Below are 26,681 nucleotides of genomic sequence, written 5' to 3'. Positions count from 1 at the left end.
CCTGTTTTTTGCTGATTAAAAACTCATATGAAAGTTACGCTACCTGAACATCAGAAGACTCAGAAGTTGGACTACCGTTGGCAAAATATCTCTTCACATGTGTTCACATTTAAAGACAAGTTTTTTATTTTGTATGGTCACTAATCACAAGTCTAGCGCTCGATTGTGACTCAATTAAAAGTCTATTCTCTTCTGAATTTCAGTTTTCAGTCCAAGCCCAGGATTAATTAGCATTTTGTTAAATGGTGTGATTTTTTTCTCCATGTAGTTATCGCTCTCATCTTAGATCAACATCCCCCCACAGATAAGCTATTTGCACAGATCCACACAAATGCCAAGGTTGTCAAAAGCCAACATCTCCCTCGGGCCAGTTTGTCGCCATAGCAACCGGCAGACATTTGACAGCTCTGTATCCATTGTCTCTCGCTGTTTTCATGGTTGTTAAGGTTTTGGTCGTTTCTGTCCAGGTGCTGTCAGGGTGCGCCATCATTGTGCGGGGTCAGCCTCGCGGCGGCCCACCTCCGGAGCGCCAGATAAATCTCAGCAACATCCGAGCGGGTGCCCTGGCTCGGCGAGCGGCCCAAAGCCAGCCTGACACCAAGGACACGCCCGATGAGGTGTGTTGCTTTTGTTTCTTTGACATGTCTCTCAAGATAGCACTTTTATTTTGGGCGTGGCGGTGTTTGTGGGAGGAAGTTGAACCGCATAATTGCGATCAATTGCGTCGGTTGACTTCAGAGTTGATTTCACTTCAAAACTGTTGATCTAATTGCTACAGGGTCACTCACCTTTGTGAAAACTTTCTTGCTCTGTTGTGATATTTTAACATTCTTTTAAGGGGATGTTAATCACTGTGTGGAAAAAAAAAGGATAATAAAGAAAACTCATTGTGTTATACAACTAAAGGAAAGTCAAACAACTTTCAAAACTTCTAACAATAAGCAATTATAAATGTGATAAACTATAGTTGGACAGATGTGTAATAAAACTAAAATAAAGAAGCATTACTTTAACAGAAATTCAAACTTAACAGATAATAAAACCAAACTATAAATGAAAAAAAATTATAAAACTCAAAAATGTCAATTATAAATTATACATAATCCATATGTAAAAATCTAAATTATTGACCAAAACTGTTATAAATGTCATACTAATAGAAGTAAACAATAAAAATGCAAATGTCTTTTTTGTCTCCCCGCCATATTCTGCCTAGCGAGCACTGCCTGAAATTCATATCATGGTATTAATTGAATCCCTTCACAGTAATGGTGAGCATTAAAGTGTACATGTAAAACTAGTCCTAAGCAAAATTAAATTGATTAAAAAAAAAACAAGACTTCGGTCTTTGCTGACTCTGTGTTTCACATTAGGATTAGCGTCTCCATCTTCTTATTTCTCTTTTGTTGCTCGGTGCTGCAGCCGTGGGCCTTTCAAGCCAGAGAGTTCCTGCGCAAGAAGCTGATTGGCAAAGAGGTGTGCTTCACCGTAGAGATCAAGACTCCATTGGGCCGCGAGTATGGCATGGTCTACCTGGGAAAAGGTTGGTACGCTGACTGTGTTTCCACTGGTAAAATTTAAGTACTCAAAATACTTTCCATATAAAGCACTATGTTGAGAAAAAAAAAAAGTAACATACGTTTTTGGAAGGCCGGAACGGGTTGTGCAATTTCGATTAATTTCTATGGTCATATTTGATTTAATTTTTGAAGGCAAAGTCTCCGCTCTGGTAACAGGAGTCTTTTTCCTTGTGCAGACACAACGGGCGAGAGCATCGCCGAGTCGCTGGTGAACGAGGGCCTCGCCACGGTGAGACGAGAAGGAATCAGAGGCAACAAGTAAGACGGCGTTCCTAATTTAAAACTGGCTTGAAGCTTGTGAACATATTTGAAAAGAGAACCTCATGGATCCGCGTTGCATAACCATGGGCGACACCGGCTTCTCTGGTTTGTAATTAGCGCGGTCCAGCCTTGCAGTGGCTGGCAGGCAATAGTCGTGTTTCGGGCAGTCGTGAAACAAACACACCAATCAAACCAAATGCTACTGTTGGGGAGAAAAAGTTGAGACTCAGGTAGTACCAGCAATGTCCAAATGGTGGCAGCAGTGTTCTTCCTGTCAAAGCCCCACATTAGACCTTAAAGTCACGAGACCAATGACGAAGCACACCTAAATACTGACAGAGTTTCACCCCAGTGGCTCCATCAGTAAGTTATCCAGTGTGACTTTGTCCAATGATGATTATGGGAGGATAATAAAGATTATGATGATTGCGTTGCCCAATGGAGGACAACATGTGTTCACAAGCTGACTGTCATCTTAGGAGGAAATAGCTACTGGTCGTTTTGACGCACCCGTGCATGTAAACGGTTCAATTTGGCTGTGGTGATTAGCAACATTTGGAATGGCTCCAAGTATGATGCGCAGGAGTTACAATCACGGAAGCCTTTTTCCGCGGTGTGGTTCTGTCGAAATGAGAGATGAGGTTGTAGGAACTAGGAAGTAGACATTGTATATTTAGTGTTTTCTTAGATATGTTTATTTTCTCAATGTTTCCATGTACCTTACGATATATTTTCTTTTTTGTTTGAATTTATACATTTGATTTTTAACTGCTTTTTGTTAATTTTTTCTTTTTAAATTATACCATATGAATTTTATTGTTTTATTTTATGTGTATATTTTTTACATTTATTTTATTATATATTTTATTTTATAAATATTTTATTAGAAATCTTATTTTCCATCATTAATTGTATGAATGAATATTGCATTCCATACATTGTAATTTTTGTTTTGTGTTCCTTTTCTAAATTTATATTTTTTATTTTGTCATTTGCCGTCCATCCATTCAGCCATCTGTTTCCTGAACATCCTATATGTATTTTTAGTTATTTTAATTGAAGTTGTTTCAATTTTCCTAGAGCTTTTTTTTTGTATTGTGTGTTGCATAATTGTTTTGTTGTAATTCAGAATTGGAACTTTTTTCTTTCTTCTGTAACAAAGTAGTAATTAGCTGTTGCACTTGGCCCATAACGTCTTGCGAGTGTCACGCCTGACGTCACACCAATTGCACGTTTCTTCTTCCAGTCTGGACCAGGTGCGGCTGTGTGATTTGGAGGATCAGGCCAAAGCATCCAGAAAGGGCATATGGACCGAAGGCGGCGGCGCGCACACCATCCGCGATCTCAAATACACCATCGAGAACCCCCGCAACTTTGTGGACTCCCTGCACCAGAAGCCCGTCAACGGTATGCAACCCCGTGTTTTTTTTTTTCTATGGGTTGTGGGACTCGGGAGATTCTCTTTAGGTTGTCATGTAGCGGCGTGCCCTGCCAGATCAACCTTCAGAGGTTCAATGTGGCGCTCAGTGCCGTTAACAGCGTTCAGCTCATTTCAACGGCTTGTGAGTCGGCCAGCTAATGAGCAAGAAAAAGAGACTCTTCATTGCCCTTCGATGCTGCAAAGATGGTGCTCCAAACGTTAAAGTGCCATTTAAGAGCAAATTGACTTTCACACACGTGACTCTTATCCTGCTGGCTTTTTAATACATGCAAACATAAGACCTTGTTAAACAACATGGGATTTTTCTTTATTTATTCGTTTAATGACCCGTTTTAGCAGTTAGCACGTGGCTTAGTTGCAGTGCTGTTTTAGCAAGCAGATTTGTTTTTCTCATTAAAGTATGCTAATTATTGAGCCTCACACAAGTGACTCATTAATCTTAAATTTTTTAAAAATTCTCCCTTAAGTGCAATCATTGATATTACCTAGTTTTCATTTGTCAAATTGTTTTTTTACCTCTACTGTATAAACAAATGTATTGAGTGTCTTTCAGTAATTATTTTTGTTATGCAGTAGTTAATATTTAATTTATTCCACAATTCAAGTTTATTTTTAATTAAAAATGTATTTGATGAATTGTTCTGAGATGATTCGTGTGCTATCTGAGGGAATCTGTTTACTACTTTTAGGATCATGACTAAATTAATTCAAAGTAGTCATTTATTTATCAATATTTGTTTTTACTTTTTATTTTGAAATTAATAAAAATTAGTAATTTCTATAGATTTCTAAGCATTTTAAATATTTTTTAATCTAATATACACATAGGCCTAGACAACATAGTATTTTTTTTTTTCATTCTGTCCAATTTAGATTTTATATATGCAATTGATATTTGTTCATTGAATGCTGTCATGAGAAAACACAACATTATCTAAAGATACCTGTGCTTCTGTCCTCACTCCCGTCAGCCATCATCGAGCATGTGCGTGACGGCAGCGTCGTGCGTGCCCTGCTGCTTCCCGACTACTACCTGGTCACTGTCATGCTGTCTGGAGTCAAGGTAACACTTCACTGATCCAAACAAAAAATGCTCATCTGAGGCTTGTTATGGGAAAATAGATTAAAAAAAAAAGGGGGCAATGAAAGATCACTTCTGTTGCTCGTTTGTCTCTCTTTGTTCCGCCGCCATGTCTTATCCGCTTGGCAACATTTCACCATCAATCTCATTTTTTGACTGAGCTGCAACCACTTGAGATAATCGTACTCATCTGCCACTTGAAGATTTTATACTTCATGCTGGCGGCTGAAATGCTCATTGTTTTTGCATCCTGTCAAGGTGACATCCAAGAAGTTTGCTGGAGCAAACGAGGCAAATGCACAAAGATTATTTCTTTATTTCTTTGCTTTTGCGTCCTGCAGTGTCCCACGTTCAAGCGAGAAGCGGACGGCACAGAGTCCCCGGAGTCCTTCGCCGCTGAGGCCAAGTTCTTCACTGAGTCACGGCTGCTACAGCGCGACGTGCAGATCATCCTGGAGAGTTGCCCTAACCAGATCATCATTGGAACTATCTTACACCCGGTAAGAGAGGAGAACAGTTTGCACGCAACCTGGCAGCGATGCCGACAAATATCCATTCAATCCCAGCAATTACTCCTCACCCTTCCTTCTAGAATGGCAACATCACCGAATTGCTGCTGAAGGAAGGCTTTGCCCGTTGCGTGGACTGGTCCATGGCCGTCTATACCCAGGGTGCCGAGAAACTCAGAGCTGCTGAACGGTACTAAAAACACATTCTCGAGATATATTTTGGGAGTCATGTTCGTGAGCTAACAATCGGTCATCACTTCCACAGCAAAAATGACCGAGGGTCTCTTTATAGCCTTTTTATTTGATTATGTCGGCCGTCTTACACGCTTCTTTTCTTTTGTGTGTGTCCAGATCTGCTAAAGAGCGCAAAGTGCGCATCTGGAAGGACTATGTGGCGCCCACAGCCAATTTGGACCAGAAGGACAGACAATTTGTGGCCAAGGTGAGGCATTAAGTATTTTGTCGCTGTCAACTGGAATCCATGCTTTTTAGGCAATCAAACGAAAAAGAAAAAAACCCACAGTGATAAACACCGCATTGAGTCGTCGTCAAAACCTATTCTTACCAAACTCCCAAACTCAAAGCTTTAAAATTAAGTGTGCGATGCAGTAAGAAATTACAAAAAATAAACGCATGAGCTGACTAGACAGTTTAATGCCGGAAATTAATCTGCACGCGAACTTCGCCTCTCGGCTTTTCCTTCTGCAACTCAGCAGTACAGCTATCGATTCTGAACAGAAGAGATCCACAAAAATATCTTTTGCCTATTTCCACTCGTTTTGGTCGACAACATAGACTTTCAATATTGGGGCGACAAAACGCCGAGAGGCTCGGCAAGGAAAGGAAGAGTCAGATCTGCTCCCAAGCTAGTTTTAAAACTTCCTATTGGTTAATCAGTTTTGAAATGAATAGACTCAAGATTCGCATCTATTTGTAAAATAAATAAGTGCATGAAATTGTCCATAGTTTTATATTTTCTACTTGACACGTCCTGTCCGTTTTTATAGATAAGTGTGAAAGCAGTAATATTTGTTAAAAATAAATAAACATAGAAACATCGTAAATCCAAACAAAATGCATGAAATGCAGTATTTTTTCATAAAGAAATACAATTGAGATGTTATAACTATAATTATATGAAATAGTCATTTACAGTTATTGTAATTTTCAGGGACTAACCTTTACAACACATAAAAAAAAAAATAATTTCAAACAAAACTAAAAGAGGCATTTTTTGAAAAATAAACAGTTAAAAAAATGAAGAAAAATTACTGTATAATGGAAAATCCGAAACAATTCGAACCCTGTTGCCCTGCGCTTGAACTGGAGACACGACAATGCTTTAACCTTAAAGTTGAATGAAGAACATTCCTCTCTCGTCCTAAAAGCCGACGCCGCAGCAGCGCTCTGTTTCAAACGCAAGACTTGATTACCTTTTAGAAGCGTCACCAAGGTAAAAGAAAAAAAGAAAAGCTGACCCCATTGCGTTCCCCCGACGCTTGTTTTCTCCTCTCACCATAAACAAACTGGACGGTCACCGGCCACCTTGAAAGGGTCTCCCGTCCAATTAGGCCCAAAAGCGCTGGCTCATCCTGCTAAAAGACAGCCACATATTAGCTTTGGAGGTTATTGGCCGGGGCCTTAGAGAGGGAGACGACGTCCTCAATGCAGAGGATATGAGCTCCTCCTTGTCAGCACTTATTAGCTTCAATGGAGTCAGATGGACAGTGCCGTGGCTGTAAGATAATATTGTATATTTCCACAACATCTCAGCCCTCATTACTGCCTTAATTTTTTTCACATGCAGTAGAAGAGTATAAAAATATTAAACACCCTCCCCCAATTTCCCTCCAGACTTTTTTTTATACCATGCTGATTAAATTCACGGCTTGCCCGAGGCTTACATAAAAGCTGGCGATCAAGGGAGCTCGCTTAATGAATGCACACCAAAAGAGGTGGAATGAAACATTCATATTGTCTCTCAGATCTCCCGAAAAGACGGGCCGGGCATGTGCCGGGCAATATTTAGTGCAGGGGAAAGGAACAAGTCAAAGTTGTTGTAGTCAGCGCAGCGTCGCTCGGAGAACACCAAAGTGCTCATCCGGAGCTCATCAATGAACAGAATTATTTTATCAAATAATTGTATTTTTGTCTTTTCCCCAACTGACTTATGAAAAAAGCACACTGATCGCCAGATATGTGCCATCTGTCCCCGGTGTATGGCCGTCCAGCCATCCATCTGTCTCGTTCCTCTCTGCTTTTCACTTCCTATTACTTGACTGATGGTGAGATAGTGGCGGTCCATAGAAGGTCCAATCCCCACAAGTCAATCCTGCTGACGCCTCTTCATTTTTTTTTATTCGGGACTGGATGTAGGCCATGTCCCGAAAGTCCTACCCTTCCCACCCCCAGTAAAAAAAAAAAAAATCCAAGGTGATGGAGTGAAAATGATGTGGCGTAAAAGGCTTTTTACTCACCTTTCATGGCTGGGGAGAAGACGTGACACTTGATAATACATCCTGCCTCGTTTTCCTCCCCCGTAACAGTTCTTAACTGCACTAATAGTATTTCAGCGAGTATAAAATGGAAGGATACAGTAAAACTGCTCACCCTTTGAAAACCTTCAGATATTTCAGGGAGAGCAAGTGTGGATTTGTCATCTTTTATATAAGAATAAAAAAAGTAATAACATAAGTAGCATGATTAATCTGTGGCAGCTCCTCTGATGTGTGCAACTTGGCCACTGGAGGGTAGTATAATATCGCAATGCAGACGAAAAAAAAAACGAGTAAGAGTATGACAACTATCCTATTGTGTGTTAGCATTAGGCAAGCGGACTGAAAGATTAGGATTAGTTTGACGGTAAACTTCACCTTGAAGTGACATTAAGCACGTTCAAGTATTTTATTTTTAAACATGCATTGGTTTTTAGTCATCTCAAACTGGAGCAGCTCCACCTGTCACGTCATTTCCATGATTTACTCGCCGCAATTTTCTCATATGCTGCAGGCTGGAAAACTCACACGGCCTGTTTATTTAGCGGCAGCATCATAAACTATTTTTTGTATATTTCTTTTCGGTGACGAGTCACCTCTCAGGGTAGTTTTGATGGAAACGCTGCCAGAAATGAGTAAGTCTCTATTCCTCTTGTCTTTTTTTTTTCTTCTGCCACCCTGCGGGTTAAAAATACTATCTCACTATGCTGTGACAGATCTTGGCCACTGCAGATGACTTGCACAGTGGCGGGCAGTAGGTGGCAGTAGAGTGCCACCTCTTAAAGCCCCACCGACTTGAGGCCATGAGTCACACCAAGTTACCCCCCACACCACACCCTCCAACGACCCACCATCTTTGTCATATCAGATGACACGGCGCCATCCTCCATCTTTGCTCCCGCTATTCGGGGCGTTGATTTGTGTTTCCACCCCCCCCTTCCTCTAATTAGCCGCTAAATGCCTTATTTACGTGCGTGGGCCGCCCAGTGACCTTGTGTAGGCTCACTGATAAGCATGTGATGTATTATCGGCCACTGGGCCCAGTTTAATTCCTGATCCCTGCTGGCTGTTGGGCGTGACTATTGGAATGAAAAATGAGGCTCCTGTTGAGCTTGCGCTGTGTTTTTAATGGTTTATTTTATGTTTTCAGTCACAGATAGTGTTTTTTTTCTTTTTTTTTTTTTTTTTTCTTCCCCTGTACCTGTATCAATATCACAATAAGGTGCCATTGAGATGTTGAGTTACATGGTGGACCTTGGCTCAGCAAGTTTACTGTTCAAATTTCCCAAATATTTTTAAATCAATTTATTTCATTATGTATGACAGGGTGGACATTTTAAGCTTAACAGCATTCAACCACACACACGATCTCAAATGGCCCTCAATGTTGAATTATTTTTGCAACATTTTCATTATGACATTGATTCTGATAAAGATACGAGAGGCTTTTTGTGGCGCTAGTATTGACCCACCGGCTTGTTTGTACTGTCCTCGTCACGAGATGAGTACTACCTCCTCTGTGAGCTAAACCCAATCTGTCCAAGCATGGGGAGGCCTTTCCAATATTTTTTTTTTTCATATAGAACTCACAAGTTTTTTTTACACATCACTTCATTGGTATTCATGACTTTAAATGATGACTTTTCATCTCAGGAGATTTGCATAATTTTCCCCAGCAGACTTGTATGACTCAAGTTATTTGGTCGCCAGGCACACGAGTCCCCGTGCGACGAGTTATGCTAATGCGAGTAGTAAGATAATGATATTTTGGACCGACGTAGCTGACCCGCCCGCTCGCAAAGTGTAACAATGGACCCAACTTGTATTTTAATTGAGTCAAGAGTTTGGGGAGGTTCTTTTTTTGTGCTAATTAGCCTTTGAAGCTAAGTCCAGAGTTTGGCTTGTTTCTTTTTGTTGTGCTATTTCTGATGAATGTCCAAATCTGCTGTAGCGTCTCTTGCCCGCTTCCCAAACGCAAGAGTGTCGAGCCAGTGACTTATTTTAGTGGGCAACACAATCAGATCAGCAATCTGTGTCCTTAGCCAAACTCGCGGATATTTCCGTAAAATATGGCCGTCTGCTCGGGGTTGCGACAGCAGTGTAACGCTCTGCCGACCAATCTCTTGACAGCTTGTGTTTTAAATCTCTCGTCTTCTTCCTCGGATCACGCGGCATCCTCGCTCCGTCCTTCGAACCTCACTGACAAGGAACATTCCCTCCTAAATCACTCTATGTTTTATTTAACGCTCTTCCTCATTCGCAGGTGATGCAGGTTGTCAACGCCGACGCCATCATGGTCAAGTTGAACTCGGGAGAGTATAAGACCATTCACCTGTCCAGCATTCGGCCCCCCAGGATCGAGGGCGAGGTACGTGGCAAACACAAAATTGCATGCTAATGTTGGTTTTCTGTTGCCGACAGACTTTAATGTCATTACTGGTTTTCCTTTGAACATTTTTGGCATACCGTAGAAACGAAGGCGGTAAATATAACAGGAGGGTTAAAGGCCCTCGACAACCTTGTTGAAATGCCCGCGGGAACCCTTCGTGACCACCCGGTGGCACACCCCGAGGCGCCGCTGGCACACGCCCAGCATTTGCAGCACTGCAGAGAGCGAGGCGAAGCTTAAGATTCAAACTATACGCATATTGCTTGGTTACCTCGCATGGCAACCTTCGTCGTAACCAAGGTGCTCTGACGCAAAAAAAACGGTGTCAATAAAAAGGCCAGCAAAAAAATATAATGAAATGTCTCTTGCCAATAATAACAGTAGTGTGGGATTACTTATTTGTGGAGTTGCTGTCTGTAAATGAAAGCGCTTTCAGTGAGTCACTGCATTGCTTCTCATAAGACAAACAAGAATAAGACCTTTTTTTGTGGAGAATTATGTCATACACTCCCTGCTTGAAGTCACCCTGAAAGCTCTCACAGAATTGTTCTCCTTTTTGGAGGTTCGACTATAGCGATGGCGCCTTTTCTTCTTTCTTATAGACAGTTTGGGAGCAAATATCTGAATTTGATTCCTTGAAGGCACTCACTTGTTGGTCACTCAATGGTTGGTGGCACTTTTCAAATAGAGGCAGGCTGAGCTTTTTTAGCGAGGACCCCCGCCTGCCGTCTGCTTGGTTCGACTCGCCGTCGCCATGGCAGCGGTGCAGCGACACGATGGCTCGGCAGCCCCTCGGATGACGAGAGTTATCTGACAGCAATGAGCCTTTTACTGATATTTATTTGATGCATGTCGCATATGTATCGTTGAGTCCCTTTCAGATTGCCAATAGTAAAACCCTTCCAGGCGAGCCGAAAGCACAGCGTACTCGTAAAAGTCAACACATTTACGGCCCGTTAGCCTTGTTAGACGCCGCGCTGACGGACGCTCGCCGGCGGGTTGGAGGTGAGCGAGAGGTCGCGGCAGGTGCGTTTCTCGGCCGCGCTGCCACTTGGCGCGTTTTGACACCGCGTTGGCCATCGACAGTGAGCTGGCACGGGCGGATGGCCGAAAACCTGAGACATGCTGCTTAAGTCACAGCGAAGATATTTTCACCCAAAAGAATTGAATGAGGCAGCAGTGTCTGTTTTGGCATCTGTGGCTGTCGCTATCTTATATTTTTAGAGTCGATTAGTCTATTGATTATTCCATCCATAATCAGATAGCTAATTAATCCACCATTTTTATTGATTAACGGAGGTCTGCTTCCCACCAAAACGTTTTTGGGGGGGTACTTCTGAGCATTCTGCAAGCATATTCCTGTGTTTTGTGTATACTTTAGCAAGGTTAGCGAGGCCAAACGCTATGTTAGCCGTGCCCTGATGGAGTGTGACAGCCCCTCCGACTTCGCCTTTTGCTTTCTTTTCAAGCCCCCGCGACCACCCGCTCCTCCGCCCCTCCCCTTTTGCGATGATTACAGTAATTGTTATAAGACTAACACATGGCATGTTTCCTCTCACTATTAGCGCAACAGCACAGTCGTTTCCAGCTGGAAGTTTTTCCCCTTCTTCCCCTTTTTTTCTTTTTCCTCTTTTAATATATTTTTTTTAGTTTCTTTCCTTGTAGAAGCTGAGTCAAAAAAAGAGTGAAGAGGGACAAAAGTACCAGTACCAAACAAGTGACTCATTGTTAGCTTTTGTCCACTCGCTTGCATGCTGTGTTTTTGTACCTATGAGCTTTTTAAGTAAGGTTGAGGACGTACTGCATCACTATATAAAACTCACACTCTACCAGTCAGCCCAAACCCTCCAATTTCTTTAGACCGCCTCCGAGGCTTAAACAACATACATAACAAGTCAAATTCTCCCTGAAAGAGCAAAATCAACATGCAGAATATTTGGTCTCTGGATAATAAAACATAAAGCAATTTAAGTAGCGTGTAGCTATTTTTGCCCTAAACGCACCCCACTCCTCCCCTTCCACACTTCTGCCCCCCGTCCCTCTTAATCCGAGCATCCTGCCACGACATGTGTGCGCCCACAGCGCACCCCCAGCCTGCCGTGACATGTCTTGACCCCTTAATTTGGAGCGAAGATGACACTGGATGGGGGGAGGGAGGGAGCGCTGCCCAAATCCTGAGTCACTGGTGCACCATTATTTTTTTTTGCTTTGTTTTGTCTCTTGCCACTGTCCATTAGCATTAGTTGACAACGCAATGCACGTAACTGGGCTCGAACTTCACCCTGCAATATTGTATTTAAAGCGATGACATCATTTTGAATTAACCCCTGTGTGGGTTTGAAATCTCGCAAGATTGCATAAGCATACGTTGAGCTCAGGGTGGGATCGAATGATGTTCTTCGGGGAGATTTCTATTTGTGTAGTTTTGAGGCACATTCTCTCTTTTCGTCATTCAATGCACTCAAATGGCTTGGAAAAAAAGAAAGTGAGAGCCCCAAATGGACAAAACGTGCAAAAAACACGTGCGCATTCTCCTCCCAACGTCAATCCTCCCTGAGTCATGCCTCCGCCTTTGATGTTCGGAAAGCTTGCGCACATCGCCGCTGTAGCATCCAGCCAGCGTCATGCCTCAACCCCCCCCCCCCCCCTCTCTCTCTTTCTTTCTCTACGGGAGTCAAAGACCATTCCTGAGCAGTGGCGCCTAATTTGGGGCGAAGGGAATTTACCCCAAATAGAACAAGAGCTTCCACCGCAGGACAGCCAGCGCAAACTGCTGTTACTGGGTCACGCTTTGAGACACACGAGCCGAGACGCCCCCCCCTGCCGCCGCTCTCCCCTGCCGGCCTTCCCCGGGCGGCTTTAGCTCGGTTTACGGGTGATGCGCTCAGACTTAGTCTCGTCATGGTAATTTCACCACGCCACCGTTGTCACTTTTATCTCCCGTCTGGGCTCGTTGTCAAAGGTTGCAAAGATTTGGGGGGGGGGGGGGGGGCAAATATCTTAGGTGAAGCAGCATGTGGCTCATTGTCACAGCACTTCATGTTAAATATTACAGTTTTGGGAGTAACCTATGTTGGACTAGACTAGCTTGATGTCATTCATTTGGAAACACCTCCTGACCTTGACATCACCATAATTATTATACTAATAATAAGCAGGCTACTTGAATGGCGACAGCTTCGTCCGTGTCTCTCTCTCTCACTCTCTTCATTTTCATGTCTTCTGTCACCGCCGCCTCCAACCCTCTCGCGCCGCTTGCCATTAACCTTCTAAAAGATGGAGAAGTGCTACCTTTTGTCACCCCCCCCACCCCGAATCTCTGGCTCCCTGCGCCTAATTGGCTTAGAGTGCTGACATTTACAGCCCTCGGTGACACGGCTGCCTTTCTGCCGCAAAACAGCTTATTAGTCCAGAAATGATTTTTTTTTTTTTGCGTCCCTCTATCCTTTTTACTTCCCTGTTGAAGTTAGCCGCTTGTTTGGTGTTCTCACTGTCCAGCCTATTCAGGATGCGCAGAATTATCTTGAAGGCTGCAATTAAATCTACTGTGCAAAAAAAATGGATTTCTATTAACAAATAGAGAGATTGTTCTGAGCTACCATATTTCTCCTTTTATCAACCCACCGTGGGTCAAATTGACCCTTTTTAAAGCAAGTCAATTAAAGAAATAATTTAAAAAATGATCCGCATTGAATCGCAAGCTCTAGAGATGATTGGGTTATTACTGGATTTACGGAAATGGTTCGTAATGAAGTTCATAAGATGCTTATTGGGATCCTTTCATTTTGGGCACTTTCAGTAAAATTTCACCAGGTCAAAGTGACCCAAGAATATTATTGCTGAAACACCGTTTACAGTGGAACCTCGAGTTACAAACAACTTTAAGAGCAATTCAACTAAGGAGCTGTAGTCCTCCTCCACTCTCGTTTGTTAATGAGGAATTAGTTGCAAAAGTGTCGTCACTTATTTCTATTTTGTATTTATATTTTTTTTACCACTCATTGAAAATAAAAATAACGGAAAATTACCGGTAAGTATAACTTTGTTTTGGGACTGGAATAGATTAATTGCATTTCCATCCATTTCAGTGGGAAGCATTACCTTGATTTATGAACAGTTCAAGTTACTAATGGGTTCATGGAACAAATTCAGTTTCTAACTCTATAAAATCCCAGAAATAGAAATATATTCTAATATTAAAATTTAGCAAAGTAAAAATTCTCAATATATAATTATTGTCATAGTTGACACATTTGCAAATCTGGATCAGATGAGATTATACCTTGGCATGATGTGACTGCAAAGTTGAGTGTCAGTGTGTGATGTGTGGATTTTTATTAACATGTAATGAAAGCAAAGTAAAAATAAGAGCAAATTAAACCAAAACCAAAACGTGTCGTTAAACATGAGGGAATGTTTTCAGCAGCAGATATGGATCAGATTAAACTGGTTTTGAACTAATATTTGAAATACCAAATTACAGTTTTCATGTGTAGCGTGTGTGTTTTCATTAAAGTGCAATAAAAAGTAAGAAGTAAACATGCAAGTATTAAAAGAAAATTAACATCCCAAATGTGAAAAGGAAATTAGAAACAAATAAATCATTTTTGATTAAAAAACAAAAACAAAAAAACAACGCATTTCAATGGCGGTGCTCATAATTACGTTCTATTATAGACATTAAGGGAAATTATTCAAATCTTCACAATATTGCGCACATGGCTGTGTTCATTTGGATGCTGCCAGTTTCTCTTTGTGAGACTTAACAACGGCAAAGTTCTTAGAAACAATCAAAATAAAAAAATCGGGAAGTTGTCCACCAGGCGTTCATTGTGTCTTCCTTAGCTCCCGCCTTTATTCTCCAGCTGCGCTATTGTCATTTCTTTATTTCTTTTTCAATTCCCGCCTCTCCAAAAAAAAAAAGCACCTGTCACCGAGTGCATGCCTTTGTCTTTTTTTTACGCAGCAAACCCCGTCCTTCTTTTCAAAATGCAAATGGCTTCTATTTGCGGCGCTTGTGTCAGAGCGTGGGCGAGTGTTTTGTGGCAAGTTGTTATTGTGTAGCAGTAGCGAGAGTACGCACAGCCGAGCTTATTATTCGCCGTATTATTCCGCGTATTCTCCTCATTCATGACCTTTTTTTTCCCCTCCCTTCCTCCTTCCATTCAGGAGAAGAACAAGGACAAAGACAAGCGATTCCGTCCGCTCTACGACATCCCCTACATGTTCGAAGCTCGCGAGTTCCTCAGGAAGAAACTCATCGGGAAAAAGGTGATTTGTTAAAGCTCTCTTTGTCGCACACGTGGCCAATGAACAAACAGCATACGTAACATCCCAACTCAGCTGGCGCACGTCCTTCGTGTTCCACAACTGTCTATTGTTGTCACTTCAGACTTTGTGTCCCACAAAATAATTTCAGTCAATTTGGGCTGTAAATGTCATTTTTAGAACAGGCTGCCAATTCAATTTTACCCCCCTGGTGGGAGCCTGCACCATGATATACTGACATCTTTTTAATTGGCTCTTCTTGTTGCCTTTGTGCCTTCCAAGAACAGCCCTATCCAAAAATTGTAAGCCACGCACCCAACCTTCGACATCAAGGCACAGCAGGTGCACCCCCTCCGGTGTAACGCACGCCTTCGTTGTACCTTCAGACTTTGTGCTCCACAAATCAATATCGCCCATTTCAGTGAGTTTGGACTGTAAATGTCATTTTTTTATGCCATACCAGGTTGCCATTGCACTTGTGCGCCCACGCACCTCTTGGAGTTTTAGAATCTATGTCCTGGAAGCCCCTTTTTAACTCTGACCTTAGTGATTTTCAAGCGCAGCCTTTGCCAAAAATTTTAAGATTTATATTCACCTCAAAAAGCCGAGTGCAACATCTCCAGTCCAGCACGATTTTGCAGTTGTTTTCAGGTAGCGTATTCTGTAAATATTTATTCTTTTTAGACTTTTCATTCTGCGCACCACTTATAAGGCCTTTCACACCACAGTTAACAGAATCCCAGTCATAGATTAATGGCTCGCGTTATCATTTGTACCCATATTTGACTTGCTACAACAGGCTTTTCCAAACTATTTTCACACCTGACACAGCCGGCGGACCGCTTCGTTTTATTAGCATGCGATTATAATTGTACCAGTCCGACCATTACACTTTAAAATAACACGCACCCCCTTGAGGAAGGTACTCGCGCCCCAATTTGGCACTGTTCTTGTAATGGAAAACAACACATTAGCTCCAAACGGCGGCTCAAAGTCAACCCCCCCCCCCCCCCCGCTGTAAATCTGAAAGTCTCAGCGACATGATTGTGTGAATGGTAAGTAATCGTAGCGCAGTGGAAGTCTCGGGCGCACCCTTTCAAACAAGGAGTGTTGATTTGCCCCACTCGTGTCTATTGATCTGCCGAGCCCGTAGACCTCAGGGGCGCTGCCGTCATTTACTCACCAGCACGCCGCTGCCGCTGAGCTAAAGAGCACTTGAGACTTGCGCTTACGCACCCACCGCTGTTTGACTAGAATTGCCACACCAACCACAAAGTGCCCCCCGTTTACCTTTACGAAACTGCCACATTAGTTCACTTTGATCATTCATTTCCTCTCAGCTATCGTATTTAATCATCGTCGTTAAAATGGAGATGCAGGATGGCTTTGAACAATGACTTTTTTTGGGTAACCATTGTGTCAGGGGAATAATGGATGCATGCGTGGGTTGGGATTAACTAATTTGCTTTTAAAGGTGTGAAAACAAAATACAAGATGGCACTACAATTTGCGGCGTCAACACTGACGTAAACAGCAGGCTTCGAAAGCTCCATCCACTTGTAAAAGGCCAATGACGAGTTCTCTCCAAGTGTCTTTTGCTACTGATGTTTAATTGGAGAGCCCATTTTTTTTCTATACGCTGCTAAATCAATAGCTTGACGGTTTGGACAATCGTTATACAAATGCCAGTGTTTTAAAGAGGGAGTCAACCCCCAATTTTTCTTGTAATATCTTCTGTGCAGCCCAACTAGTTTCATTCATCAAAAACACGGAATATGAATTCAACAGGCAAAATCCACTAGTTTTTATCGATCTCAAGGGGCGGCCATTTTGACACTCGTTGTCAACTGAAGAAGACATCGCACTTGCCAGGTCTCAGGTCGCAACCAATCACAGTTCACCAGTTTTCTGAAGCTGGGTCATGATTGGTTGTGACCTGAGACCGGCAATTGTGACATCATTTTGAATTGACAGCAAGTGGCAAAATGACCGCCCCTGAAATGAGTAAAAGCTTAACTCATATTAAAAAAGAAGGCAATTAGGACAGGAATGCTGTGTTTAGATCACACAACATATTAATGTAAAGAAAACAAAATGGGTGACTTCCTCTTTAAGGAACAAGGCTTGTTTTGATATATATATATCATATACAGTCAAACCTCGGTTTTCGAACGTCCCGGTTCTCGAACAAATCGGAATTCGAACGAAAAATTCTCGATGTTTTTGCTTCGGTCGTTGAACAAAGAGGTCGAAACTCGCGAGATGAGCCGAGATGACCCGAGAAAACCCGACCGCGCGATCCGGATGCCGACTGACTCCGTTCGTTGTTATTGTATTTTCGTTACTTTGAGGATTGTACTAACCCCTAATCATGCTTCCAAAGAAAGCAAGTGGGAGCAGTAAAGCCATCCTAAAACACAAAGACGCTCTTAAAACAATGCGACAGTGAGCGCCCGGCGCGCTGCAGTTGCGCGATCGGACCAAATTAAGCTCTCTGCGCACTGAGGTCCACTAAAATTTTGGAAAGTACATCAGGACTTTAAAAATATTTTCTAAATTTCAGCGACGGCTCTGTCACTTTAATGCAACCAGCGCGGTGGCGTGCTACGGCGGCGCGTTCGGCGGCGCGCTGCAGTTGCGCGATCGGACAAAAATGCGCAAATGAAAAATTGCTTAAAAAAGGTGTTTTTTTTAGTCTTGGAATGGATTACATTTTTTTTCCGTTATTTGTAATGGGAAAAATAGATTCGGAATTCGACCGATTTACTTCTCGAACCGCCTTCTGGAACGGATTGTGGTCGAAAACCGAGGTTTGACTGTATATCATAACACCTCTCTTTATAACTTAGCATTTTGCTCAAAAACTACTTGCAAAAAAATGAGCAGCAAAAATGACACTTTTTATGTTTTATTTTTAAAGTGCAAAAAAACCTGAATCTTTTTTTAAGGTGGCAGCCTCCTTGGTGGCCTTGGCAACCGGAAAAGAATTTGTATGGATTAAACCATCACTTGCCTGCTTTTGGGAGCGTGTTTATTTTCCAGCGTAACGACTTAACCCCCGGAGGCTTTCATGTTCATCTGCGCTACCTTGACCTACTTGGGAGTCGCGTCAGGCGGAGGTGGGTGCAAGAGCATACCGCTTTGCGTTTTGGGGAGTTTAGTCGACCCACTTGCTGTCACACTGTCTCTGAAGCGCTAAGCCTCACGGAGAACAGACGGAGAACAGCTCTGTGTTGAATCTATTTTTATGGCCAAAGATAATTAGCTTTGACCTATTCTTGGACAATGAGAGTCACCTTCTGAGGCAAAAAAAATCTACAGTCGACACATCATGTCCAGTCGCAAGGTTGACTTGGCACATTTCCCCTGTTCGTCGTCGTATTACCCGTCTTAAGCTCAGAGTGCAGCGCTGAGAAAACAAACTCTACTAAACCCTCCAGGACATTACTCGGCATTAAAGTATGGGTAGCAGCGCGCTAAAGCTCCAAGCCGCGGCAGCGCGCGGCTCGACTTCAGCAGAATAAAGCGCCGCTTGCTCGCTCGTCATTAAAGCTGCTATTCATCATCTCTGTAAGGAAACCGCCGTGATTTTCATCTCTTATCAGTAACGTGTCATTTGCATATTCAATTCTGCTTTCAGCAATGTGGGGCCCAGGTTTGATTTCTGAGGATGATTAGCGTATATTTTGTATCGAAAAAAAATCTTAGTAGAACCTCCAAAGTGGACGGCTTGTTTTTGAATTCATTATAAAAAATGAACTTAACGCTACTGGCGGTGTTTTAAGTATCCTCTTAATGTTGCTAATAACACTAAAATAACTACTCAACAAGTCGTGTCGTGTGTTAGTGCCTACTATATGACACCTTTTCTGGTTCCCTTTACTGTGAAGCGGCAGAAATTGACAAACTGTGTTCGGCCTAGTTTTGCTGTTTCCTGCGAGTTGTCGCATGGTTGCTAATCATAAATGAGCGTTCCCATAAAAAATACGTGTCAGGCAGTCGGCGCCATACCAATAAAGTCTTTAAATAGCTCTTAAAAACCGTTACTGTATGAATAATAACAATAATTATAATAATAATAATAATAATAAAATAAACCTGTGGAGGAAAACAGACAAAACAGCCTAGAATAGTAAGAATAAAAATAATAGTACTGTGGTTGTGGTGCCCTTAAAATATTTTTTTGTTGTTGCCCAAAGTTGATTGTTTGTGATGATGAATCATCGAGCGTGCAGCGAGTTGTCACATACACTTATGTTACATTTTAGGTAAGATACAAGGTACTGTAATTTTCCTTCCCTGGCATTTGTTTCTCACGCGTGTGTGTGTACATATGATGTATCCATGTCCGATCCGAAACAGCTGTGTTTGCATGGTGGCATAATCCCAAAAAGATCCATTTGGCTAACTTTATAAGTAGTGCTTGTTGTGCATGCCTTGGTCTCAGCCGCCGCAACAACAGCCCAAAAAAAAAAAAAAAAAAAGTCCAAAGATGTTGCATTAAGCCACTTATCAGGCTTGAGCACATTCGGATAATCCTGCGGGCTCCAAAGTGGCTTCTGTTCCGTGCAGCTGCTCGCGCGTTAGCAATGTTAGCGCTCCGTGTGAATATGGAAAAAGAATTGAAAGCATAACCATCGCCTTTCTCTCTTCACTGAGATTGGTTACATTCAATCAGAACATAAACACCAAATGTCACGTTAAATTCATACGTCCACTCCCTCTATTGATTTGTTTTGCTTAATGACCTGATGAGAGGATAAGTGATGATAGGACGAGGATGTTATTTGTCTGGATGATAAATTGAATAATAGCTGCTAACTGTGGCTGATTAACTCGCCAACATAAGCGATTGTCTTGGCACACCTGTCTTCTCTACTTAGCACTTTTTAGCATCCAGTTTTTCACCCACTCCTTCGCACGTTTTTGTTATTAACGCTTAAGAGATTCAGTGGCATTCTTTTTTTTTTTTCTTCTAATTTGTTTGTGTTGAATGAGTACAGAAATTAGCCAGTCAATTTTTTAAAATGGCAGAAGCTGACATTTTGGGGGAAAAAAACTTTACACAAGTCAATGTGCTTCACATAATTAAATATACAGCATGAAATGATTGGATAACAAAAGCGGACATCTATTTTATAGTTTTCACATCCTGTTTAACGGACAGGTGTGCCATTGTTATCCCACCTTATATTTGGCTTTTAGTACGTATCACAACTTTTTATTCACCCCCCACCTCATTATACGCATCTCTCATTAGATCGTTTCTTTTTTTCAATTACACATGCCTGGCCACGCGCGGCCATTTAAATTCAAAGACGAGCACGGACGCAACATAGAAAGCTTTTGTCTTAATTGCCTCACATTATAATGAAACGCCATGAAAGCACGTATCGCGTTTGGGCTACAAGGCATCGAAGGATGTCTCGGGGGAGCGGGCGAGCAAGCTTAAATGAATCTATGATGTGAAAATAAGCCAGTCTTATTCCACAATGGTTGCCAATTGAAGGGTTTTTTTCCACACACATAAGCACAAAATTATCTTATTTAATAACCCAAGGACTTGTCAGGATTTTATGGGTAAAAATGCACAAGCTACCCTCATGTTCGCCCACCCCTCTTCCTTTTTTTTATTTTTATTTTTTACCTTGCACGCCATCAGCCAAGATCCAAAGTTAAGCATAATGAGTTCATTACTGCGGCATGAGCTGCCATGCTCCACTGAAGAGCGATTTCATTAGACACCACAATTGAACTTATTACCAGAAAAAACCCCAAAAACAAACCTTTTAAAAAATAATAATAATAGTCAATTAAAATGAACACTGGATGATCACTGCCCGACGCTCTCAAGTTGACGTCTTCATTACGATCTCGCCGGGTCGGCGTAAAACTGTTTAAATGAGCTTTCTTTGATCGGTCTGATTGCACCTTGTGATTGGATTCTGCTCTCGAAACACACGGTACTTTTAAGCGGCGAACTTGTATCACGTAGTGAAAGCGCTCCACGCGGCTCATGTGACAAAAGCGAATCTCTTGGGTGTTTGAATTGGTCTCAGGGAGAACGCGGTGCCCGAGTCGTGTGGCTTCCCGACTTGTGCCCGCACACACACTCGCAATCATCCTCTTGGGAGCTCTGCACTCATGCCTGACATGATGCACACTGACTGGGGGTGACCTTGAGAACACCCCCTCCCCCAAAAATGACTATCACTTTAAATTGTGCTTCCTATGGGTACTTTTTAGTTGAATATCTCATACATTCATTTATTATTTATTTTTTTAGGTCAACGTGACGGTGGACTACATCAGAGCAGCAACCGGCCCAGGCGAAAGCACCCCTGCCTTCTCAGAGCGCACCTGTGCCACAGTCACCATCGGTGGAATGTGAGTTTAAGTAACCCACGGGCAGCAGGATTCCCACCCAGCGCATAATGACACAATTTTGCGTGTGTAAAAATGGTCGTTACATTTGTTATGGGGTGGGATCTGCAAGAAAGCAGACTCAAACGGTGTTTGACTGTAATCACTGTGATTACAATAGCTAGCACATTTTGTGTTTAACCTTGAAATCCTTTCATTCTTGCCCCCTTTATTTAAGTATTTTTTTTTAGACAGAACCTCATTTTCATGAAGGCAAACCATCGACACCTATATTCCATCGAATAATCGTATAAAATTTCATTTTGCATTAACGCGTTACAAAACCATTTGTCTCCATTTTTTGTTGATTGTTATTTTTGTTTAGTGATTAAAAACAACTAACCAGATCACACATAGTTGGTTAATGTCTTACTCACCAAACTAGCAGACATCTTGTTTTGATTCAACACAAAAGATAATCTGTTTTCATGAATGAATACTATAAGTACTCAAAAATGATAGTTGAGAGGTTCACATTTGGACAATTCTAAGGTAAAACGATTCATTAACAGTTTTCGATTAATCGATTAATTTTGATCAGCTCTACCTGGGCTATAATGCCAAAGAGATCACACAATTTTGGAGAAGCACATATTTGGGCATTAAGTAGAATCTACCTCCAAATGTCTGGACACTTATGCCTCCTTGTTGCCCACAGTAACATCGCAGAAGCTCTGGTCAGCAAAGGCCTGGCCACGGTCATCAGGTACCGACAGGACGACGACCAGCGCTCCTCGCACTACGATGAGCTCCTTGCCGCGGAGGCCCGGTGAGCAACCACCCTTAATTGTTTTTTGCAAACAATCTCTGTGACCTTGACAATGGGGATGTTGAATGAAATTGACTTTAACCTTGGGGGTTATTCCCCCCCTCCCCGTCCCCCATCTAAAATGGCTTTCCAGTGTTTTATTTTCGTTGCACGTCACAACCGATCATTTTTTGGTTGTTTCCCCGGGAAGCGTTTGGTATATTTCGGAACACGCATACACACACTCGTGTGCCCGACTGCTGGCTCCCTTTATACAGCTGCTATGAATATAATTATATGGAGGTGCAGTGGGGAGATTTATCTCAAGCTTTATTACTGTGCCATAGATTAAGATCTGGCTATAGGTAGAGCAGATGCAGCTTCCTTTTATAGTCTGCTCCCTCTCTCCCTCTTTCTGCCGTTGCTTCCTTCCTTCCTTTTCTCTCCTCTCGCGCCTTGCTTTTCTGTCCTTCTTTGGCCTTCCCTTTTCCCGCTCCTGCTCTCTTAATCTCTCCCTCCCCCCGGCAGGGGTCTTATTAGAGCTGATGATAGGTTTCTGTCTTTAGGCTTGCTTGTATTTTTAGTGCCTTCAAGGAACCTCCCTCCCTCTCTCCCTGCCGGCGATTAAACACATACATGGTATGTAGCGCACAAGAGCAAAAGTGGCCAACTGCTACCGTTTCCTGCTCTTGAGGCGTTTGATAAAACAGTCGCCATTATGTTGACTTCTTGAACTCACCATCCGCCTCCAGTTAGGGGTTGTAAAACCCATGAAAAAAAAAAAAGACTTAAAAATGGACATGTTTTTGGTTTGATTGCAGGGCCATCAAGAACGGAAAGGGGCTGCACAGCAAGAAGGAGGTTCCCATTCACAGAGTGGCAGATATCTCTGGGGTAGGTCTTTCGAAACAACTTCGCATGGACCTCCACCCCAAAATACACCCTAAAGCATCGTCTGGTTATTAGGAAGTCAGGAAATCTCTTATTAACTCCCAGTGCACCGTTGCAGCTGTTCACATTTGCCAGACTCGATGATAGGGTAGCGTTGGTGGAGGGCAAGCCAGAACACAGTGTGCAATGATGAGAACAATTAATGGGGAGTTGGGACTCCACTCGGTTATTTTGTTGCTCTTCTCGAATTTTTGTGCAAAATCACTAAAATGTCTCGCTCTACTCCTCGGGTATGGCAATTGTAGTTTGGGTTCATTTGACCTCTAATGCAGAAAGTAAATAATGCTTCCAACCCATCTTCCAATCATATGCCACAACTATGACAAAATCCCACCCAACCGACACAAACCTGAACCTTTTTACTCAGATTTGCAGTTACTGGAGTGGCCAGTATGCCTCGACACGTGTCGCAGAGGCAAGCCTTATACATTTTAATGAACCACTTTAATAGTCCAAGCCGCCAAAGACTCTAAATTGAACTTTGGGAACATTAGCGCCTCATTGTCTCTGTCACTTGAGCGCTCTTGTACATCGTACTCGTGGCCACTCGAGAGACATTTGGGCAAATTAATTAGGCTCTCGTCTTTTTTGCATAACTTCGGGTACTTTAGCTGTATTTTTGCCATATTTGTTCAGTGCAAACTCGTAGTCCATTGCAAATGACATGGCAAGGGAATGCGATGCTGTCGGCGCGAATACAGTCCCGCCTCATCGGCGGCCAACACAACTTAAGCCGCCATGCTAAGTCAATGTGCCTTGAGTAATTGCGGCCGGTGGTGTATCCACTGCTCAATAATTAATTTGCTTTAATAATGGAAGACCAAAGCAATATACAGTGGTACCTTCACATAAGAGTTTAATTCGTTAGGCAAGCTGGCAACACTATCAAATAATTTTATTTGTTTAACAAAGACAATATAGCATAATAAAAGGGAGTGTTATAAAATATACACTACCGTTCAAAGGTTTGGGGTCACAAAATTGTTTGGGTGACCCCAAACTTTTGAACGGTAGTGTAAATATTTATTTAGATAATTATTTATAGATTATATATATAATCTTCTGTGTAAAAAATCTTATAATATATATGTATACTTATATTCATAGATTTTTTATAATCTTATACAAATATAAGATATAATTTATAATATTTAATTCATAATATTTTATTCTAATAATATTTACACTACCGTTCAAAAGTTTGGGGTCACCCAAACAATTTTGTGACCCCAAACTTTTGAACGGGAGTGTATATTTTTTTTCCATATCAAATGCACCCACTGTGTGTACGATCTAGTATTTGTGTTGAATGTGTGTGTCTAATGGGTCTGGCTGAGTTGAGCATCTGGGCGTGAGTAGTGGCCTACAGCAGCTGCTTGTGAGTTTTCTTGTTTTGTGTGTTTTATAAATGACTCAAACTGCCGTGATTTTGGCTTGCTTTCTTTCATGTGAGGGCATTACTCTACCACACTACCTTAATTACCTTTCCCCCCCTCATGCTTGAATTGTGGCTTGCAAAATTAAGCAGAAAAACAACCAATCATGCGCTCTTAGTTTGAAATATTCACAAATTTGCTCACTCATGAATCAAGGTAGCGGACATTTCATCTGGATGATACAATGTAGCCGTCATTAGCCACATAATAGCTAAGCGAGTGTAACGGGTAGCTCGAAAAAAGGACCAAAAATAGCAATCAGTACAAGTCCGCTTTTTCCCCTTCTTTCCATCTCTCGAAGCCCTCACACACAGAATCACACGCACTCCCTATACGTCAGTTTAGAGATTATATACATGGAGTGGGTGGCGTCCTCAAATAGAGCAGGCGTTCTTTGTGCACACCAAACGTGTGAGACTCAGCAGAGTGGATAAAGCACTTGACTCACCTCGTACCTCCTAAAGGTTGCGTAATGATCTCCCCTATCATGTGCCGAGCTAGGCTATGTCCCTTCCCACGCACCACGGCGATTGTGTCGGCGTGAACAAGAGAGCGCTTGCATCGCTCGGCTCCCACTCGAGCGGCTACTTTGGACTGCAGTGGGTGCAGTTCAGGCGGGGGACTCTTGTGCCTCCTTAGCTACGCTCCCACCCAGCGTTGCGGGAACGCTACAGACTGACCTGGCTTGTTTTTCGGCGGGATAGCGCTGTAGCGCTAACTGCAGTAGCTATAGTATGACATCATTGCATGGCAACTGCGCTTATCTGCTTTTCATTTTCAGTTTTTCTCATTGATATCATATCCTGCAACGTTCCATTTGGTGTTCCCCAGGGATCCATTCCCGGCCCTCTCCTGTTTTAATTGACACATGCTCCCACTTAGTTCCATTATGCGACAGCATAACATAGGTCATTCTTACTGATGACGCAATTATGTCTGTTTCTGCTTGCCACTAAAACCCACTTGAGAATCTCATCCAGCGCATCAGCAACACTGGATGACAAGAGATTGAATGAGGACAAAACAAAAATTTTGCTCGAACTTTGCAGTCACTCAAATATAAAACTGCTCAAATATTTTTTGAGCTTCCTTATTTGAACGCCTTACCTCTGAGAATTTGCTCCCATTCCTTTGGCTACTCTACAGCATACACAAACACAGAAAAACAGTCTACCGGGCCGTGACTCACTGGTCTGTTGTGCCTACATGCTTATTGCCTGCAGTGGGCACATAATAAATAATTTTTTAGTGTTTATGATTCCTAGCCCCTCTCGCCTGCCCTGCATGAATACACATCACTTCCCCACTCTCCTCTCTCTCCGTGTAATTTTGGCCCGGGCATTGCAAAAAAAAAAAAAAGCCATGTGAGTCACTGTTGCAGACTGAGATAGAAGCAGGATTGGGAATTACTTTGGATTGCATGAGCTTGCAGACGTGTCACTGAGAAGTCGACTTCATTAGGCCTGACTAAGATTTAAAGATGTCTGGAGGAACAACAACAACAACAAAAAAGCCTGCACATCCCCCGTCGTTGCCAATGTCGTCTGTCTTGTCTATTTCGGTTGCTTTTGATAAAAAGTTGAAAAGTTCTCCTATTTACTACTACCAACACTCGACTGCTTTTCCTTTGCTTGTTTGTTGCTAGAATGACTTCACATTTGATATCGGTTGTACCTTTAGCCAGCTGTATAAATCAGCGGAATTATTCTTCATCTCAAATCCCGGCCTTGCGTTCTTTCATCCGCCAGGAAACGCAGAAAGCCAAGCAGTTCCTGCCCTTCCTGCAACGGGCCGGACGCTCGGAAGCGGTGGTCGAGTACGTCTTCAGCGGCTCTCGCCTGAAGCTGTACATGCCCAAAGAGACCTGCCTCATCACCTTCCTGCTCGCTGGTGCGTACACACAAACCGAGCGCCAATTTACGCACGCACGAGACTTTTCATTCACGTCCATGCGCCTCCGGCAGAGTGTTTGTTTTTATGTTTTTGGGAGAGGGGGAGCGGTTCAGCCCCCAAAGCCGTTTCATTATAGCTACATGAATTTTGATAGGCATGATTAGACCAGCAAGAGCCTCAACCACTAGAAGAAACCCAGTCCTTTT

General features: G+C 42.5%; 1 protein-coding gene across 1 annotated transcript in view; it reads left to right on the top strand.

The window, feature by feature from the left end:
• snd1 (staphylococcal nuclease and tudor domain containing 1) overlaps positions 1-26,681 on the top strand; it is a 106,159-nt gene that overhangs the window by 867 nt on the left and 78,611 nt on the right. Inside the window, exons 2-15 of the mRNA XM_037243732.1 lie at positions 468-617; positions 1,423-1,543; positions 1,757-1,838; positions 3,088-3,248; positions 4,254-4,345; positions 4,705-4,863; positions 4,956-5,062; positions 5,224-5,314; positions 9,631-9,735; positions 14,926-15,027; positions 21,311-21,411; positions 22,106-22,216; positions 23,017-23,089; positions 26,331-26,472. Of these exons, the coding sequence (XP_037099627.1) occupies positions 468-617; positions 1,423-1,543; positions 1,757-1,838; positions 3,088-3,248; positions 4,254-4,345; positions 4,705-4,863; positions 4,956-5,062; positions 5,224-5,314; positions 9,631-9,735; positions 14,926-15,027; positions 21,311-21,411; positions 22,106-22,216; positions 23,017-23,089; positions 26,331-26,472 (1,597 nt within the window). The remainder of the gene's footprint in view (positions 1-467; positions 618-1,422; positions 1,544-1,756; positions 1,839-3,087; positions 3,249-4,253; positions 4,346-4,704; positions 4,864-4,955; positions 5,063-5,223; positions 5,315-9,630; positions 9,736-14,925; positions 15,028-21,310; positions 21,412-22,105; positions 22,217-23,016; positions 23,090-26,330; positions 26,473-26,681) is intronic.

Source organism: Syngnathus acus, chromosome 23 (assembly GCF_901709675.1).
Source record: "Syngnathus acus chromosome 23, fSynAcu1.2, whole genome shotgun sequence".
Taxonomy (NCBI): domain Eukaryota; kingdom Metazoa; phylum Chordata; class Actinopteri; order Syngnathiformes; family Syngnathidae; genus Syngnathus; species Syngnathus acus.
The sequence above is the reverse complement of the archived record's forward strand: the minus strand, read 5'-3'. Positions and strand labels throughout refer to the sequence as shown.